Source organism: Haplochromis burtoni, unplaced genomic scaffold (assembly GCF_018398535.1).
Source record: "Haplochromis burtoni strain Fernald_Lab_line unplaced genomic scaffold, NCSU_Asbu1 Contig_341, whole genome shotgun sequence".
NCBI lineage: Eukaryota > Metazoa > Chordata > Actinopteri > Cichliformes > Cichlidae > Haplochromis > Haplochromis burtoni.
In genome coordinates, this window is record NW_024582702.1 from 489,001 (window position 1) to 510,250 (window position 21,250).

Consider the following 21,250-nt stretch of genomic DNA (forward strand, 5'->3'; position numbering starts at 1 on the left):
ACACTGTTCTCAAACAAACACTGGATTTTCTTATGCACGCTCCCTGACAAAGACATCACCACTACGTGTTAGCACGTGTAGTGATTTTCTGGTGTGTATATTTGTGTGTGTTTGGCAGGTGCAGCTCTCTTTCAATACAGACACCCTCTGTTAAAATGAGCTACTTTCACATCAGAGAGCAGAGGGGAGGGCAGAGGGGGGACCCCTGATCCCACTGGTCTGAGCTATGCGTTCCTGAGAGTATGGCACCGCGACCCTGAAGAGGACCAAAACTCTCTGAACACAGCACCTGAGGTTCAGTATTTCAGGCTTCAGATGGACTCTGCACTAGGACGGCAACATTATACTTTGAGTGTGTGAATTTGAACCCTTTATGAAATGTTAAAAACCAAGTCTTTGATTCCACTGGTGTCTCTGAGCTGACTGGAATCACCCCCTAACCACAAAGGGTCCTTGTTACTCTGTAGACCTGCCTTGAGAGCATGCTGTGATGATGATAATACACCCTGTTTTTCTGTGGTAAGATTTATTTTGAAGGCAGCTACAAACTGCTGTGTTGGTTCGTTTGTTTAAATCTTTTTCTTTCTCTTTTTGCGTGGGGGGTGCACCCTGTAAGGGGGCGTGCGTGGACCTGTGGGGGAGCAGGAGGCCTTCTTGCCTTCTTTGATGTTACCAGGTGAAAGTACACGGGTGTTGTCATGGTGATGCCTCCTCCTCTCGGTTTGTTCTGACACTGTACACGTGGTCGCTTTCTTTTCTGTTTTACATATTAGTATTTTTATTTATATTCTTATTATTTTTATGAATAGTATTGTAACATGTTATTATGTTGTGCATTCTGGTGAGAAGATCCTCTGTAAATGGGGCACTGTGTATAATAAGAACAATAACTCCACCTGCAGTGAACATGAGCAGCATTGTAACAGCCTGAACGGTGGATTTGAATTCCTGACAACAACTGCACTCCTATCACTGTGACACTAACAGGGACCTTCAGATCACATTTGCAGTAATATGTGGGTACGCTCCATGTTTTATGATTTGCAGATGAACTTGTAATTTTTTCATGGCTTCTGGAATCAGCACATTACAAAAATAAGGCTCTTTCACTGACCGTGTGTTGATATGTTCTTTAAACTGATCTCATGTTTCGTGATAACTGAGTTGTCCTGTCATCAACAACTCCTGTGTTGCTTCTTCTTTCACAGCTAGCTGCAGTCCTGGTTTGGTTATTACTCTGGTACTGGTGGGCTTTTTTCCCTGTTGCAGATGTTATCATTAAAAAAGAGTAACTGTCATCTTTCATGTCTGAGATTGTGAGCTTGACGGATAAAAGCAAGTCTGTCATGGACTTTAACAACTGTATGTCACCTACAGCCACTGGAGTTTTGAGCATTCATAGTTTAAAATAAATCTAAACTGTATGTTTTGGGATGTAAACATCAGATTCATATGTGAACTTAACCTTTAATAACGCCGTTGAAGCGTGTGTCTGATTAAACGACTGTTTCTGAACTGTAACTTACACTGAACAGAGGCTCTTCTTATGCTTTGTGTTTGTTGCAACAGTGAGCTTCGTCCCACACATCTGCAGCTCTGCTGCTGTGGACCTCTCGCTCTGATTATAAAAACGAGCCACGTGCCCAATGGAGTCAAATATTTTGAGCTTCTTCAAGACACAAGTCATCTTTTCTTGGACTTTTCTAAAGTCTTCACTCCGGGACTGTGTGAAAGCTACACCGCGTTTGCATGTTCCTTGTCATGCATCCATATTTTGATGAAATATGATGTCATCAAACATCCTTTTAGTCGTTTGATGACATCATATTTCATTCTAGTTCATCGAACGCGGTGCAGGCCAGTCGCATTCTTCTAGTTTTGGCCTTTTGCACATTATTGGACTTATTTATTCTTTTATTTAATTCACTTTTTCTTTCTTACTCTTGTGCTGCCTGTAACAAAGCATCCTCACACATCTGGGGTTATACCTTTTTTTGGTTGAACATTTTGAATATTGATATAAATATGATGAGCTGGGCTCCACTGGGAGAAGACAGCAGAGAGAGAAGAGAACAATATGTTTTTATTAACTCTGTACTATGAAATGTAAATTTGCTATTATTGTTTTAATAGTGAGAATTAATTAGGCGATTACACGGACTGAGACGGAGGCTATCACGTGGGTAATCTGTTGGTGTCTGTCTCCCTCACTCTGTCCTTTACAGTGTCAGCATTCAGCTGTGGCGCAGCTTTCGCACAGTCCAGGAGTGAATAATGCAATAAATGAATGGCAGCATTCAGTTATTGCATATTCACTGCTCTCCGTTTTTAGGTCTTTGCTTTTTTTAATGAAAAGCAACAAAAGTAGTATCCTGATTAGTAACTTGAAAAGAACTAATACTTTAAACATGACACCTTATAATATGTTTAAATAGCACAACAAAACACAACAAAATGTGGGGTTCCTATTTTGGCATGATACTAAGGCCCTAAGTACGCTTTAATTATTTGTAATTCCAGCATAACTATATTTACCTACTAATACTAAGGTATTTACCTTCAAATAAGGGAATCGAGTCGTTTAACCTTATCTAACGTCCAGATGTTTTACTGCCTCCTTTAGTTCACCCCTTTGTGTTGTGAGTCCTGCGTTTGCGTCTTATTCCTGTCTCCTGCACAGCACATCATGAGGTGTGGTGCTTGCATGTGGAAGATGTTACTGTGAACAGACAGCACGCAGTCAAGGGAGCAGGTGGAACAAGCCATCCGTAAACTGCCAAAACAGAGAAAAATCCATCCAAGAAACTGCTGCAATATTAGAGAAGCAAACTCTACAGGTTGGTACATCCTGAGAAAGAAAGAAAGACGTTTGACCTTTAACAAACACATTTATTCATATCACAATTCAATAATACAAACAAAACGCTCACAAAGTCAAAGGAAGCATCACAAAAACACCACCCAAAAACCACACACACTTAGATCCACGTGTAGTTATCAAAACAAATACACTGAATAATAATATCACTCTAAAAATGCAAAACAAGTGCACCATCCTCCCTCAATGAACATAAAACATTTCTAATACACCACAAATCTGTAAACATCTGTAGATTACAAGTAACTCTATAAAAACTTTCAATCTCGATGCAACTAAGCCCTTAAAACTAAGTGCTGCATCAGTCCAACCCTGTCCAAGCATTTCATTTTTCCTCGTTTTCCAAATTGCGAACTTTGCCATACCAAGAAGGAAATTGATTAAGACATGCGTCTTCTTTTTCAAAGCTCTGTACTTAAGACTAAAAACAAAAACTGCCATAGAAAAACGCCCACCCAGGGCTTCCACCCATTCCTGCAATAAACTAAACAGGCTTTTTAACCTCACACAGGACAAAAACAAGTGTTCCAGCGACTCCTGTTGTTCACAAAATAGACATCCACCCCTAGTAGTCGGGTCTAGCTGTGTGTCTGTTCGTAGCTATAAATCCTCCAGTGGAGGTCACCAACCTGTTTCTCAACAGGTGGCTTATACAGGACCCTCCATCTGCCCTTCGGGGCAAGGTCTGAACCAAAAACCTGTGTCCACCTCGACTCCCTGACCCCCCGAGCACAAGTTCAGCACCTTGGCACAACTCTGATACAGGTGCTTCTTCCCACATGAACTGAGAACACCCAACAGCAGTCCATTCTCCTCATGCCATCCATCAAAAGCTGGCGCAGCTGAAAGTACTGGAAATACGTACTCATACCCATTATGCCACTGGTCAGCTAGATTGCAATTTTCAGCAAATAGTTTCAGTGACACAGGTAAGGACTCCCAGACGTCTTCCAGGATCCTCTTTAAGATTCTGGTGGACTTGATGTTAGTAAGGTTGCACATCCTTTCTATCGATAGTTTTGCGAGGTGACCCAGTTTCACAATCCCAGCTTGAATGAACTTGGTCCTTATTGTAGGTGATGACAGCAAACGAAAAGTCATTGTGAAACAATGGTTCCTCAAAAATCCCCAGCCAGGTCTAGGGTCAGGATCACGGAAAATCTTCAGCGTTTTCCAAGCATCCAACACTGAATGATAAAAAGGTGTTAAACCCATCATATCAAGCTCTGCTGTTTTAAGCAAAAACAGATGCTTATCCAGTCCAGGATATCCAGCTTTCTGGGGAAGCAGCCGAGCCAAGGGCAGCCAACAGTAACTACTTCCATAAAGCAGCTTCTGAGCAGTTTGTAATCTGAAGGCAGTGGTCTTGGCCATGATATCCACAAGTCCTTGACCTCCCTCTGACACGGCAAGAAACAGTACAGATGCCTTAAGCCAATGCTGCCCGGACCAGAAAAAAATCCACAATGAGACGCTGAACAGCCCAGCAGGTGGAACCAACCCCACAAGCTTGTGCCACAGGGACGAGGCAACCAGATTATTGGCAATCAGAGCCCTACCCCTATATGACAGCTGGGGTAGCAACCATGCCCATTTACACAACTTGGACTCAACTTTTTCCTGTACGCCCCTCAGTTCTTTTTCTGAAATTGTTCATTACCTATAAAAAGTATAAAAAGTGTCTTAATACCATTCCTTCCCCAGCACATATTTCCTGGCAGGGTTGGACTGTTCTCTACGCACCAGTTACCCACCAATAAGTCCGGGACAATCGCCTGGACGCCGAAACTCCTGGTAGCCAGGAGGATGCGATCCGCCTCTTCCGCAAGGGAGCGGTAATCCTTCGTGGCCAATAGCGGGGAGTTGGTAAGGCCAGCGCACACTGGAGCCGGCAACTGTCGGAGAAAGAGGTAGGTGAAGAGGAATCCTCCGTCATCCGTGGCCAGTAAGGACAGCATGCTCTCCATGAGCTCGAGAGCGGTGCCGTCGCCCAGGCCCGCGAGGGAAAGGAGTTTCTCGGCCCGCTCAGCATCAGAGAGGGAGTAACGCCGCAGCAGCGCCTTGAGGGTGGTGTACTTGCCTTGGGCTGGGGGGTCCCGGAGGAGAGTCATCACGCAGCGGGTTAACAGCGGGTCAAGTGAGGCCACCACATGGTGGTATTTAGCAGAGGTGTGGTAAATAAATGGCCTGCATTTGTATAGCGCTTTTCTAGTCCATAGGACCCCAAAGCGCTTTACACTACATTCAGTCATCCACCCATTCACACACACATTCACACACTGGCGATAGCAAGCTACATTGTAGCCACAGCTGTGTGGATTCAAGTCACATGACGACTCGAGTCATTAATTTTATGACTTTAGATCTTGACTTGAAAAAATGTTCTAAGACTTGTGACTTGACTTGGACTTTTACACCAATGACCTGGGACTTGAATTGGACTTGAACCGGTTTACTTGAAAAGACTTGATATTTCACCCCAAATCATAAAATTTAACAGCATATTATATAGAAAGTGTGCACCATTAATTCAATTCATTCATTCATTTATTCAAACCACACTCCGTACGTATGTGTGCGTGAGCTGTAGCACAGCCAATCAAATTAACCAGATTTTTTTTAAAAAAAAAAAAAAACGCTCAAAAATGCTGCAAGAGAGTTATTTTTTTCAGGTACATAAATTATGAAGTAGTCAACAAAAAAACCCGAAATGCAATATGCAAAACATGCAAGAGGAGAATCACAGACAGAGATGGAACAACTTCCAACTTTGTCCGACAGTTGAAGTTGCATAAAGAACGGTAGGTGGTGCTTCTTTTGCTACGATGAGATAGCTGACTTCATCTAACTAGCAAATGCTTGTCCAGGCTCCGTTGGTGATACAGTTTTTTTTAATGTGTATGATATTTTTGTCATGCGATTTTAAAGCCGGTCCTACAAGCGCATCCAAGAATAACATGCAGCTTATCTCAGAACTGTCGGTGAAAATTATTCTTGGAGCTAGGTTTAATTGAGCTGCATTTTAAAGAGGTGCAATTTCACAATTTGTGTATATTTTCTAAGTTCACTATTTTGTCATGTGTTGAGAAAAACACAGATTTAAAAATTACATCTAATATTTACAGCGGTCTCCAACCTTTTTTGCACGGACCGGTTTATGCCCGACAATATTTTCACGGACCGGCCTTTAAGGTGTCGCGGATAAATACAACAAAATAAAACTAGTACCGGTACCGAAAAAAGAAGATTTATTCATAACACACGTGAAAAGACCCAGGAAAACCGAGTAAACGATAAAAACGATAACAAAATAACGCTGAAAACCGATAAAAACCCTGAAAACCAGACATTTCACACCTGAGCCTCAACTCTCGCGGCCCGGTACCAAACGACTCACGGACCGGTACCGGTCGAGGCCCAGGGGTTGGGGACCGCTGGTCTAATATTTACATTTAGCATAACTGCAACATGCTTTTTTCGTTTTTTTTAAAGACTCGAAAGGACTTGAAATTCAAAGTTTCAGACTTGTGACTTGACTCGGACTTTTACACCAGTGACTTGAGACTCGACTCTGACTTGCCTGACATTACTTGAGACTTGACTTGTGAATTGAGGATAAATACTTGAGACTTGCAAAACAATGACTTGGTCCCACCTCTGGTATTTAGTATCGTCGGCTGAAACTCCGCGAAGAGCAAACTGAGCTTCTACGTGCACGAACCATGAAGGAGGGTCGAGAAGCCAAAAATCCGGCAATTTAAGCGCCACAGCAAACGCAGCCATCGGCGGAGGTGGAAGTCCGGCAGCAGCCGATGCTTCCAGGCCGGAGCTGGCTTCGTCGTCGAGCCTTAGCATGTTCGCCACAGGGGTCACCAATGTGGAGGTATGTAATAACGACAGGAGAGGCCTCAATGTCTCACTCCAACTTTATTAACTGACTCTGTAGAACTTCACATACAGTAAGCGCCAAAATCTCCACCCCAGCACTTCCCTTCAACTTGGGTGTGAGTGGAGCCACCTGGTTGTCCGCCACAGTCTAACATAAATGTAAATGCTGTAATTTGATTATTTTAATAAACCATGTGACTTGGATGGATTCGACGCTGGCGTGAGCACAGTGCACACGTCTGCTGTTGCTCACAGTGATCCAAGGGGCCACTCAGGGAGTTTGTGTGTTCGTCCACACACATGAAACATGAGAGGGAACATTGGTGTCATCGTGAAACTAGTGTTTATTGATGATGTGACACAGGACAGAAGCAGCCGAGTGCTCAGAGACAGACTGTCTGCTCACATCCAGCTAAATGCAGTCAGACTGCAGAGTTTCATAATGCAGATGGACAATGACTGAAAACACACAGCCAAAGAAACCCAGGACTTTATTAAAGCAGAGAAGTGGAAAATTTTTGTATGGGCAGCTCAGTCACCTGATCTTAACTCAGCTGAGCATTGAGACTGACCTTTGGAAGAAAGGCCCACAAACAAACAGCAGCTGAAGGCCGCTGCAGTAAAGGCCCGGCAGAGCATTAAAAAGGAGGAAACCAGCATCTGGCGATGTCCATGAGCTCAACACTTCACGCTGTCACTGCCAGCAAAGGCTTTTCAACCAAGGATTGGAAATGAACATTTTATCTTCATTTATTTAATTTGTCCAATTACCTTTGAGCCCGGAAATGAAAGGCTCACTGACAATTAAAATAAATCAACAAAATTACTTACAGTATAATCTGTGTGTCCTTCCCAGTACTTAAAATGACTTACACAGTAATTAAGATTACTGCATTTACAGTTACTCTAGAAAAAGGATTGTTTTGTTTGGCACTGTGTAGTTAAAGCTCGTTTTCTGGTTAAGAAGTGTTTCATGTTCTTTGTTTTTCATTAAAGGTGAATAAAAACAGGCTCAGATATAATAATGAGAACTATCAATGTATCATTTTTATATTTCATATAAAAAGACAATTGAATAAGATAAGAGATAAGATAAGATAAAACTTTATTAATCCCTCGGGTGGGTTCCTCTGGGAAATTCGGTTTCCAAAAAGCACAGCACTAACAGAAGTTACAGAGTTACAGAATATTATAAATATACACACACACACACACACACACACACACACACACACACACACACACACATATATAAATACAGAGACATATATAACATAAAAATATAAAAAATTCGAAGGGGATAAATAGAATAAATAGAATAAAAATAAAAATACAAGTGAATTGCACATTTAAGTATTGAGGTCTATTGCACCGTTGACTATTAACAAAAGTATTGCACAGTGAAGTGAAGAGGCACTACAGCTTAGTTGTTCCCCCCTCCTTTGTCCTCCTGTCTCCCCTCCCTCTCCCCTCCAGAGAGGAGTTAAACAGTCTGATGGCGTGTGGGACAAAGGAGAATATGCACAAACCTAAGCAGTACTTACTCAGTAATTCCTTACAATTTGTGTCTCCTTTCCTGTTAAACACCTGGATGTTAGATAAGGTAAAATAACTCTATTCCCTTCTTTTAATGTAAATACCTTAGTATTAGTAGGTAAATATAGTTATACTGTAATTTCAGATAAAATAGGGACCCCACATTTTATGTTCTGTTGTGCTATTCAAACATACACACAAGATTATATATATGAAATACATTACATTTAGAGCAATACAGCGCAGTGACAAAAACTGTAAACAGGACAGTGATTAATGAAATACTGCAAAATGAAATACCAAACCTAAATCAGCTGAAGTGGAAGTGACCGTGAAGACTGATGTCATGAAGTGCAAACTGAATCCAGTCGGATTAACACAACGCTGTAGCTGCCAGTTCATATTGACTTTACTATTTAGCTCTTGTGGCAAGAAAGAGTGAATTTTCTCTTTTGTAATCTGACACACACACACACACACACACACACACACACACACACACACATAAGTTGGCGACATATCACACACACACACACAGATAGAGACACACACACACACACACATATATATATGAACGTCAAAAGCTTTAGAGCTTCGTCAACTTTTTTGCTTAAAATAAAAAACAAAGAAGACTTCAGGTATGAGCGGACTAAGTTCATTCATGTCTCCCTCCTGTATTTAGGGTCGCTCCATAACCCCGGTCCGTTGGATTCAAATGGTGCCGCTATATTGGTACTACATCGCGGTTAGAATGTGTTATTTAACCTCCTAAGACCCGAACTCTTCCACAGCATGCATTTTTAATTTCTCTTTGATATTTGGTCATATTGGGGCCCGATGAATGTAAAAACAAAGAATTACCAGATTTTTTTTAACCTTATTTTTGTTTTTAAGAAAAATAAGAGCCAAAAATGAGGATATTCGTTTAAAATTTTGATAGGTTTTGTTTTTTAATTTATTTAAAAGAAATAAAAGGGGGACTCTAAAGCCTGACAGCTAACTAACATGCCGTGATCTTTACATACAGCCTGGTGTGTGTGGCGAGATTAGTCGTTTTAGCTTTGGCCATGCCCTAGTACTACTGTCGCCTAGGAAACGGGGCGGGGCAACGACGCTAGCGAAGCGTCAGACGGAGCTGATAGGTGGAAGTGCTGCATGACACCATAGCGTGCCATGGTTCCATCGGTGTGGTGACGCTGGGAGGTGAAGCGCAGTGTAATCTGCAGCTTCACATCTCCTGCACGGCGGGCTGTTAATCGGACCTCCATAATCATCTTCTTACCAGGTGAGTCAGTCACTCACACAACGACATTTTACTAGCAAAATAACAACAACCTGCAGCTTTATATGAGTAATTGACTTATTGAAATAGTATAAATAAAGTTTCTTATTTAGCACTTTAAAATAGCTGTGGTGTAAAACCGAACCCTGTCAGTAACCATTTCTGGTTGCTGCTCTTATCTTAACGTATTAAGCGCTTTTGACCAGACGCTGTAGAAATCAAACCCATCGATCCCGTTTCAAACTGTCAGATTATCATCGGGCATCCTCGGGAAGCTCTTCGGTTTACATGTGTTATGTTGTAGCCCCGCTGCAGCATGCTGACCCGCGTGTTCCGTGCCCACGGGCTCGTGGTGGCCTCTCACCCCTGGGAGGTGATTGTGGGGACAGTCACCCTCACTGTCTGCATGATGTCCATGAACATGTTCACTGGGAATGACCAGATATGTGGCTGGAACTTCGACTGCCCCAAAACAGAGGTGAGCAAAGGATCAGTGTCAATAATAACAAGTGGTGCGATTTTATTCTATTAATTCTATTGTTTTTTATTATTGCAGGAGATTCTGAGCAGTGACGTCATCATCCTCACCATTACGCGTTGTATCGCCATCGTCTATATTTACTTCCAGTTCCAGAACCTGAGACAGCTGGGGTCCAAATATATTTTAGGTATCAGTGCTCGTGTGTTTGTAGGACATGCCGGTGATGTTTCTCCCTTTTGACCTGACTCCGTCTGCGTTTCCTGTAGGCATCGCTGGCCTTTTCACCATCTTCTCCAGCTTTGTATTCAGCACAGTTGTCATTCACTTTCTTGATAAGGAGCTCACTGGCCTCAAGTAAGGACACACTCGATAAAAAGGCCCTTTTTTCAGGAGCTCTTTCAGAAACGTGCGATAAAGAGTTTGATCCTGTCTTTCAGTGAGGCTTTGCCCTTCTTTCTGCTTCTCATCGACCTCTCCAAAGCATGCGCTCTCGCCAAGTTTGCCTTGAGCTCCAGTTCTCAGGTATGCACTATTATATTTTGGTTTTTATTGCCACATCCTAACAGCAGCGGAGAAACTGATATGTCACTCATATGTTTTCAGGATGAAGTGAGGGATAACATTGCTCATGGGATGGCGGTACTTGGACCTGCCTTTACTTTGGATGCTCTGGTGGAATGCTTAGTGATCGGAGTGGGAACCATGTCAGGTATGTGCTCCTGTTGGGTGTTCGCATTAGGAGAGACTAGCTCGTGGGTTCCTGAGCTTGTTTTCCACAGTTTCCATGAACCGATGTCAGACACAAACATACTGTTTTACATGTAACCTGAAGCCACTTTTACGTTGCTGTGAAGTAAGCACTGTTTGAATCGTCTGTTTTCACAGCTTGCTGGAAGCTGTCGTGTATTTATGTCTGGTCACTTTAGCACCAGTTGAGTTTCCCACACGTTTGACTATTAATCACAAGTTTTCTTCTATATGTGAAATCATTTGGACATAACTGCATTAGTAATCAGATCAAAGGTTGTCTGACTGCACATTAGTGCCAGGTGTGGTTTCTTCCCCCACAGGTCACCAAGCTGGCCACTACACTGAATTTATCATTGCTGTTGTAATAGTGGACAGACTTTAGAAACTGAGTGTTGCTGTAGAAAGTGAATAACGCCTTTCTGTAATTATGATGCTATAGAGGTGTGACTTGTTGTCGAGCGGATATCTGTGTGGTGTCTTGCAGGTGTAAGGCAGTTGGAAATCATGTGCTGCTTTGGATGCATGTCTGTCTTGGCCAACTACTTTGTGTTCATGACTTTCTTCCCAGCATGTGTTTCCCTGTTGCTGGAGGTAAGGGCACAGCTTTCCTGCATGTGTCTGACATGTTGATGTTTGTGCGGGTTTCTTTGATTGTTCCTGTTATTTGTTCGTTCAGCTGTCCCGCGAGAGTCAGGGGGGCCATCCTATCTGGCAGCTCAACGATTTGTCCAGAGCAATGGAGGAGGAGGACAACAAACCCAATCCTGTAACACAGAGGGTCAAAATGATCATGGTAAGCTTCTAACGGGTTACTTAGTGTCTTTGTCTTTATTTGAAGAATTGTGTAATGTTTGTCTCTGCTCCACGTTCAGTCTCTCGGCCTGGTCATGGTTCATGCTCACAGCCGCTGGATTGCTGAACCATTGTCCATAAACTCTGCAGTGGACATGCTCGGGGTCGGCATGGAGCTGGACCACTTCTCACCCAGGAGAATTGAGCCGGATAAACCTCTTTGGCAGTTCTACCTCACGAGGTGATGCAGTAGTTTAGGTTGTTTTAATTTAACGTTCGCACAGTTGTGATAACTGCCCCATGGAGCATTGCACATGCTGTTGAGCTGCTGAACATATGAGACTTTCTGTGTGAGACATAAAGGGCAAAAACTCTGTTCTGTGAAGAGATGGATGGTCAGGGTCACCTGTGCTTTGTGTTTGTGTTCATAATGGAATTGCAGAGTTTTCCTGGACATTCCTGTTGTCGTGCTTTTGTGAAGTGAAACATGTTCCTCTTCATCTTACCTTACAGGATGATAACTATGGACATAGAGCAAATGATCTGTCTGCTCTTGGCCCTGCTGCTGGCTATCAAGTACATCTTCTTTGAACAGGCTGAGATGGAATCCACGCTGTCACTGAAGAACCCCATCTCCCTTTCCACACACACCCTAAATCCTCCATCCCCATCCGAGCCCTGCTGCAGGGAGGATCTAGTTACGTCACGATGCCACGCCCCCGCTCACACCATGGCTGTTCCAGGACCCGCCCATAAGGGGGAGAGAGGTGTGTCTACTGATAGTGGTAAAACAGACGGACTTGTTAGCGCTTTGTTATCAAATTCAACCTTGTTATCCTAGATGAGGTTATCCGGCCCCTGTCTGCTGCCGACAACGATCATCATCCAAGGAGCTTCTTTGTAACGAGGGAAGAAGAATCCAAGTCTGAGAGCACGGAGAACACGCTCCCCCAAAAGCCCAGAGACCTGAACCACTGTGTGGTCATCCTCAACGACCCTAAGGTCAGCCGTTAGACGCAAATCGCTGAAGCCCGTCTTCGAAAAACTCGTTCCACAAACGTTTAGTCATTTTCTTTGTTTTGAATCATGTGATATTAAAACTGTTGCCATCAGTTGTGATCTTTTAAAGAATGCTAATAATTTCCCACACATATCTGCTCAGGCATCAGTTGTATATGTGCTGGACTTCAGGGTCGTTATGTTGCTTTGAACGCACTTATGCTGACATAACATGTTATGTTGTTGGTAATGAAAGGAGCTCGTTTCAATCAGAGTATAGAATCAAGTCATTGACCTCATCAGGTAGGTAGTCGAGGGTGTCGGCCTCAGCGGCTTTGGTGTGAATGTGGAGAAGAGGGGAAAACAATGGCCCCCAAACAGGAAGTGTTTCCAGGTGGAGGCCATTGACATGTTTGTCCTTCCTCATCTTTTCTGACTCATGTCGTTTCCCTTTCAGTTGAAACGGTTCGGCTTTATCACAGGAAGACTGACAAGCCCACAAAAAGTTTCAACTTTTGATTTAGTAAGAGCAGCTAACTGCAGCTACAAGATGGGACTGCCTTCCCTTTAAAGCAGACCTGACCCGGCCTACCTCCACCTCGTTCAGTTGCAGTTTGATAAGTTAAACAAATCACCTCTACTTAAAGAGACAATACCTGCACAAAGGTGTGATCTGCAGTGATTGTAGAGCTGCAGTTTACACACACTCGTCACGGACGCCACGGTAACCTCAGACGCATTGATGTCTTTGAACTGTTCTTTTTCCAACTGGAAAGATTTTCAAAAACAAGAATTTGGTTCACAAGTTTGAATTTTCTGTCATTTGTGTGGTAAAAGTACAAACACGGGGTCAAAAGTACTCATACACACAGCAGCTGCTTTAAATAAACTCTGCCAATGATGCAGGAATCATGTGGCCGACGTGCAGCTTACAAAGTAACATTAAACCAAATTACCATGAAATTCAATAAATTCAATGAATTAGTGAATGTTTGACCACAGCGTGCATGTAGTCCACAGCATTTACTGCTGAGTTAGGACTGTGTAGATATTTATATAAGCAGCATGTATGGTGTCAATGCCAACAGTCGTCATCATTTAATGAACTGGCTATGACCTGTTTTCCATAATGTTTATTTGTTGTGGGAGGAAAATGACATGTTTATGAAGACGTTTCAGAATTATTTCAGTCTTTTAGTTATTTTATCTTACTGTATATTATTTTATTATCTTACTGTATATTATTTTATTATCTTACTGTATATTATTTCTTATCATGCATTTAAAGTAAATCCCAGCGACTGGTCTGTGCAGACTATAACTGACCGTGAGTCTGGTTGTTGCAGCTGGGCCCTCGTTTCCTGAGTGATGCTGAGGTGATGCTCCTGGTCAGCTCTAAACACATCCCTGCCTACAAACTGGAAGCCATCATGGAGACCGCAGAGCGAGGCGTGGCCATTAGAAGAAAAATGTTATCAACCAAGCTTCCCTGTTCCTCTGCGCTCTCCTCTTTACCGTACACAAACTATGACTACTCGAAGGTGAGACACAACTACGTTCTCCTCTGTTGTCGTCTAATTTCTGCCTGGACTGCTCCAAACTTACCTCAACGTTTCAAGCAAAGGGCCTTACCACGGGGCAAGGACAGGAGGAAGACTTTAGTAGTGTGTTGTACCTGTTACACATTCTTTGTTATAAGCTATCACCACACAACTGTAATGACTGTTCACACACATCACAGCAAAGTCGTGTTAAGGAAGTAAAGTTTATTTTGATAAACAGGAAGTGACAAAGCGCTGGGTAAAACAAAGAAAACAGGCACCAAACAGATCAAACAAGAGGTCAAAGGTCATTTAAGGTTAAAAAAACTCAACAGAAGCTTTATTAAAACAAACATTTGTAACTGCAACATCTGACCATGTGAGCCTAGTTATACTGCTCATTACCATTTATAATTATTAATATAACTGTAACATTAATGAACACGGAGCATTGCAGCCTGACCCACAGAGCAGTGGGAGGAAAGCTCAGGTGTATTTGCAGTCGCACAGGTGACAACATGATGGAGCATCACGTCGTACAGGAGGAGCACACGTACACACTACAAGAACTGTACACACTGAAAAGTACACAGTCAGTATAATGAGCGGGGCGTCTCAGCGTGAGCTACTGTATATGTTAGCTGTGTGTAATGTGTTGGGACATTTGTGATTGCAGCTGCTCTGCTGTATCTGTGTTACTTATTTTAGTTGCTGTTCTTACTGTCCTGAAGCACCTGTGACCAAATGATTTCCTCTGAGATTAATAAAGTTCTCACGTTCCTTTCTCTCACCTTATTTACTGGGATGTGGTGGTGATTCCCAGTACAGTTTTAATTTTCTAAGAAACTATTTTGGTACAAACATCAATTCTTAGATTTAAAATAAAATGTCAGTAAGTTATTTTGAACACAGTCCTTGTTTCCCAGGTTGTCGGCACCTGCTGTGAGAACGTGATTGGCTATGTGCCCGTACCTGTGGGTGTGGCTGGACCACTACTTCTGGATGGGAAACAGTTCCAAGTTCCCATGGCAACTACAGAAGGCTGCTTGGTCGCCAGCACCAACCGCGGCTGTCGAGCAATCGCAGTGAGTGTAGCATGTGTTGTTACTGCTACTCTGCATGTGCTGCAGGACGAGTTACAGCATGAACGCAGTATATGAAAACACTGTGAGCCATGTGCTAATGTTTACCACATAAATGTGTGTGTGTGTGTGTGTGTGTGTGTGTAGCTGGGTGGGGGAGCCCGTAGTCGTATCTTGGCTGACAGCATGACTCGGGGCCCTGTAGTCAGACTGCCCTCTGCCTGCCGTGCTGCTGAAGTCAAAGCCTGGCTGGAGAGCACCGACGGTTTTCAGGCCATCAAGCCGCCTTTGACAACACCAGCAGGTAAACTGTCTGCAGTGTGTGTTTGTGTGTCTGTTTGTGTGTTGTTCCTGTGTGACGGAGGACTGCTGTCTGCAGGTTTGCGAGGCTTCAGAAGCTGCTGGTGGGTCTGGCAGGGAGAAATCTTTATATCCGCTTCCATTCAAAGACTGGAGATGCGATGGGGATGAACATGATCTCTAAGGTAACTGTGGTCGTGTCTGCAGCTTCGTTTAATGTGGAGAAACACACGTGTTGTTTTGTTAAAGGGATTTCTGCGACATCACCTGTTGCCTACTGGTGGTGGTCAGAGGGCCCGGTGGCGCCAGTGTCCGGCAGCCTCTGTCAGTGCGCCCCAGGGTGGCTGTGGCTACAACGTAGCTGCCATCACCAGTGTGTGCATGTGTGTGTGAATGGGTGGATGTGGTGTAAAGTGCTTTGGGGTCCATAGAGACTAAGTGAAGCGTTATACAAATACAGGCCATTTACCGTTTACTTACACCATCACCCAGTGCTCACTCATACTGGATTAACAAAGGTTGTTATTCAGCACTTCTGGAAACGCTGTTTTAGATGGATCAGCGTTTCTCAACATGAACCTGCGTCGCTGTGTCAGATGCATTTATGACGTAGCAACCATACGTGATGAATCTGATCTACCCGCAGGGCACAGAGGAGGCTCTGAGGTTACTGCAGCAGCACTTCCCAGAGCTGCAGGTGGTGGCTGTTAGTGGGAACTACTGCACAGACAAGAAGCCAGCTGCCATCAACTGGATCGAGGGCCGGGGAAAGTCTGCTGTCTGCGAAGCCACCATCCCTGCCAAGGTGGTCAGAGAGGTAGGAAGCACTGTGTAACCTTTACTGGGACTAACTGTCTGCCAATAGAGTTTCAGCAGAAACCTGCAGTGAAGCAAACTTTACTTTAGAAGATGCACGTACTGACTCTGCTTTTTAGAGAAGTATTAAATCTAAGCACAACCTTAAGGGTTAAAAACAGTCTGACAGAAAACAGGATTCAATTTGTCACACAAAACTGAAGAAACAGGATCTAAGTTCAAAATTATTGATCATAACACTCAGAAGTCTGATGGACCTTTATCGTCTCTCTCACAGGATGACGTCACAGAGCACAACTGTGTGGTTTTACCCACCAGGTGCAGTTAGAGTTCTTTACCTGCGCTACCTATGAGTCACTGGGTGTGTCCCATCTGGAGACTCCAGTGTCCTCCTGGGGGACCTGCTGAGCTGAACCACAGTTTGTTCACAGGAAAAAAACTATTTGAATGTCCAGAAGAGTTTCGAGGACTTGAAAAATGACGCTGATATTTAAACTCTCTGCTGTTCTTAGTCTGACAGGATCTTCCTCCACAGTTTGAGTCAAACATGTTGATCTGATCAATCATTCAGTGCTTTTTTATTTCCTGCGGCACAAAACACTGAACTTCAGAATCACATTCTTTATAACACAATACTGTAAGAGTGCACGCAGTGTCACAAAGAATCACTGCTGTGTGCACAGTGGGGTGAGAAGTGTATTTATGTTTGTCACACCCCAATGTTTCCGATCATTAAACGAATGTAAACTTTAGACAAAGACAGCAGTTTGTAAATGAAGGTGTTTATGACTTAACCTACATGAAGCACATCTTTCTGGCAGAGACTCGTCTTTAATCGAACACTCCACTCACATCTAAAATTCTATTTTCATTTGACAAGATTTGAATTTTAAAAAGTATTTAAAGTATTTCCTGTTGTCATTTAACAACGACTCGCTGTTTGAGAACGGCTCCACCTGTCAGGTCTCTGATGTAGCTCATTGGAAGCAAACCGTGGCTGCACTTTTCATGAATCGCTTTGATGGTTTGTAAAAGGACGCCAGCGTTTCATGCTGCTGTCTCGGTCTCGCTCCCTTCAGGTTTTGAAAACAAGCACAGAGGCTCTGGTGGAAGTTAACATCAACAAGAACCTGGTGGGTTCAGCCATGGCAGGAAGCATCGGAGGTTTTAATGCACATTCAGCCAACCTGGTCACAGCCATCTACATAGCATGTGGACAGGTAAATGACCTGTGAGGAAATGCTGCGCATCAGTTATTCCCATGTGTCCTGTGTTAATGTGTGTGTGTGTGCACACAGGACCCAGCTCAGTCAGTGGGCAGCAGTAACTGCATCACCCTCATGGAGCCGTCAGGCCCAGCAGGAGACGACCTGCACATCTGCTGTACTATGCCATCTATAGAGCTGGGCACTGTAGGAGGAGGGACCAACCTGCCTCCACAACAGGCCTGTCTGCAGGTACGAGCACATCAAGCATGTCAAGCAACCGAAGATCAACAGTTAACACTGGGCAGTCCTTTTCATTTTGAAGTGGTTACACAACTGTTAGATGTTTAGGATCATGTAATATTGTTCAGTTAGAGGTGTCAGTAATGACAATGACGAGAAAGACTGATGGATGCGTGGTGCACGGTCTGAGTGCATGAAGAGCTGAGCAGGAGGGAAGCCTGCAGGGTGAGCACAAAGTAAGAGGCTGTAAAAACTGTCAGTCGTGTAACTCGCTGCTGTGACAGTAGATCAGTGAGTCACGTGAAAAGAGTTTAGCAGGCTGCTAGCTAAGGTGACGGGAGAGAAACAAAGCAAACCCGTTTACAGTCGATCATCTGCAGCAGGAAAAGTGGAAACAATGACGTTCCACTGAAGCAGGCGTAGCTTCCTCAACAATCCTTTCAAAGCTCTTTTCAAAAAGACTTTGATTCAATAAAGACAGTTTTTATTTCTGCTTCCCTCCCAGTTCATGTCTGTCTGGACGATTATAAATCAGTGACACGTGTCCCCGAGCACCTTTTATTAAACACACACAGTGAACATGCCACACATTTACTTTATGCAGATGTTAAATGTCCAGCAGTGTCCGTAAAAACAAAACGTTTTGGAGTTCAGCTTGGACCGTGTCTCCATGACGACTGTTTTTAGTTTGCACAGTCTGTTGTTGTACCTGTGCGTCTGCAGTGAGTCACAACTAAAAACTCGATTTGATTTTAGGACCAAGTGCAAGTGTGAGCAGAGGTATATGGCGTGCTGCTGCACAGTGACTCAAACATGTCACAGTCGTGTGGTTTTTAGATCCTTACATGGATAAATGGATTAGCAGCACTGTTTCATTCAAAGCTGCATCCGTGGAAGGATTTGGTTGCCATATAACTTGTGCGTTCATGTGTGTGTAGATGCTGGGTGTGCAAGGAGCCAGTCAGGACTGTCCAGGTGAGAACGCCCGACAGCTGGCCAGGATCGTGTGTGCCACCGTACTCGCTGGAGAGCTCTCACTGATGGCTGCTCTGGCTGCTGGGCATCTGGTCAAGAGTCACATGACCCACAACAGGTAAGAGCCTGTAATCCAGTGTTGGAGTTACGTCATTATAAACTGCAATGGAATTTAAAAACAAAATCTGTGTGTGTGTGTGTGTGTGTGTGTGTGTGTGTGTGTGTGTCTCGATGGGGGGTTCTCGTAGAACAAAGGGGGGCCTTGCAGAAACAGTTTGGGAACCACCTTCTTAGACTAATTTGTGTTTGTGTTTGTACAAACTCTCACCTGATGATTCTTTATCTACAGCCAGTCAAACAGAAGCGCTGCACTTCACTGAAGCAAGCAGCCTGATTTGTGTTATTGAGCTGCTCCTGATATTTGCAGGGCTGTCACAGTGTTGTCCAAATCAGAAGAATTCCCTATAATGAATTGTAATAATGAATAATTCATTTCAATGATTGTGTTATACTTAAAATGTGAATGTCAATAATCATTATTTAATTCTACCAACCACAGGGATCTAATGAATCTATTCTGTCTTTGTTTTGGTGCAACGACGCCATGATGGCACCTGTTCTGACTCTTCTGTTCACAGGTCGAAGGTAAACCTGCAGGAGGCAGGAACGTGCACCAGGGAAGCATCGTGAAAGAACAGCTGGGTCTGCTGGGAAAACTCATGTGGCCAATCGGAAAGGGGCGAGTGATTCATCGATGACCTTAAAGACGATTCAAATCAAAGAGACTTTCTGCTGAGCAGTTTCTATTCTGACATTAAAGGATGAATCCGTATGTTTACATGAACAATCAGTTCATGACTTCTTTTATTTCAGCAGAATGATGTAAGCTTTACAGCCCACTGGAGTCAAATTAAAATGCCTCCCCTCCTACGTCCAGTCTGTGAGCTGTGAATACAAATACCATCATACTGGTCACTGATGTGTGAGACATGCTGTTTATCACACTTTATGCTTCATAATTATTTCATTTCCTTGTCTAACAAGGACACGTTTCAGCTGTTAAACATTCAGTCTGCACTTCAGCCTTCGAGAACTACTGATTACATTTGGCTGGTTTTATAAAAACGTGTCCACATCCTGACACAAACACTACAATACTGCACAAAAGTAAAAGCACATGTGTGGGAATGCAACAGTAGCTGACTGCCTTTGACCATAATCGCACACGTGACAGCAACATTAGCATTGCTGCCTCAGACATGTGTGGATCCCACAGAAGAAATCATCACACAGAAGCTTAACCACAGCTTTATGTGCTGGAAATGGCAAAGCAACAAAACTGGAACGAAGCTGAGTTACAGGCTGACAGAAGGTCACGCACCACGAGGGAGCTCACAACAGACAACAAAGGGAACAGCCCACAGCTGACACTAATCCAGATCAAAGGAAGCAAAATCACAGATTAGAATTACAGAGGAGACTATCAAAATAAAACAGGGAAACAGCAGAGAGACCCAGGCTGGGAATCAGTGGACTCAGATGAAGTCAGGACCAAACCCGTACAGAGAACCAGAACAGCAACACCTCCCCAGCCCCAAAGACTCAGGACCATGACAAACTCCATCACACATCGCTCATGGTGCTGGTGGTGGAGGTCAGTCAGTTGGCCTGTTGTCTCTTCTTCTTTCAGCTGCTCTCTGTAGGGTCGCCCACAGAGGGTCATCACCCTCTTCCTCACCCACTGCATGCCCTTCATCACTGCATCCACGAGCCTCCTCATTGGTCTGTTTCTTTTCCTCATTTCTGAGAGCTCCATTTTCTGGATCCCTTAAGTAATTTAAGCAGATGAAAATCTGAAAATTGTGTTGTGTATTCAGCCCCCTGTGCTCTGATACCCCCAAACAAAACCCAGTGATATCAGTTGCCTTTAGAAGTCACCTAATTAGATAATCAAGTTGGATGGAGCTAAACACGTGGCAGAAAACCTGTTGGAGGCTGCAAAGGACTTGAGCTTGGGGTGGAGATTGACCTTCCAGCAGACAATGTAATGGTTTATATCAAAGAATATCCACGTGACTGGGTCTAAATCACACCGAACATCTGTGGCAAGACTCGAAAACTGCTGTTCACAGACGCTCCACATCCAATCTGACTGAGCTGTTTTACAACAAAGTAGTATTGACCCCATGGATCAATATTGCAAAGTATGATGTAAAGTTTGTGGTCATAAGGTGACAAAATGTGTTCAGGGGGTGTAAAGTTAGAGGTACTAACCCACACTGAAGGCCTTATAACATGATGTAGTGATAAAAGTTAAATACAACAAGGAGTAAGTAAGACTGAGAGTGTGCAAAAGAGGATTCTTAAATCATGGACATCAGACACTAAAGTGTGACGAGATCCTGCAGGGTCCTGACAGCCGGGGACCACAGGACTGCAGGACCCTGCAGGACTGATGCAGGGAGGAGGGATGTGATGCACC

General features: G+C 43.6%; 2 protein-coding genes across 2 annotated transcripts in view; both read left to right on the forward strand.

Moving 5' to 3' along the window:
- Positions 1-3,833, forward strand: part of abca2 (ATP-binding cassette, sub-family A (ABC1), member 2) — a gene marked incomplete in the record, with an annotated part of 105,889 nt that extends 102,056 nt beyond the window's left edge. The window contains 1 exon segment of the mRNA XM_014340285.2: positions 119-3,833. Coding sequence (XP_014195771.1) covers positions 119-154 — 36 coding nt within the window.
- Positions 3,834-9,450: 5,617 nt separating this feature from the next.
- On the forward strand, positions 9,451-19,698 carry LOC102304532 (3-hydroxy-3-methylglutaryl-coenzyme A reductase). Its single transcript, XM_042228668.1, is given in 21 exon segments — positions 9,451-9,587; positions 9,889-10,062; positions 10,141-10,252; positions 10,332-10,419; positions 10,503-10,587; positions 10,669-10,774; positions 11,300-11,406; positions 11,492-11,608; positions 11,688-11,848; positions 12,121-12,374; positions 12,449-12,609; positions 13,953-14,147; positions 15,074-15,232; positions 15,377-15,509; positions 15,512-15,533; positions 15,609-15,714; positions 16,176-16,346; positions 17,425-17,565; positions 17,644-17,802; positions 18,732-18,886; positions 19,407-19,698. Coding segments are annotated over 20 exon segments (2,646 nt in total). The 5' UTR covers positions 9,451-9,587; positions 9,889-9,900; the 3' UTR covers positions 19,459-19,698.
- The last annotated feature ends 1,552 nt before the right edge of the window (positions 19,699-21,250 follow it).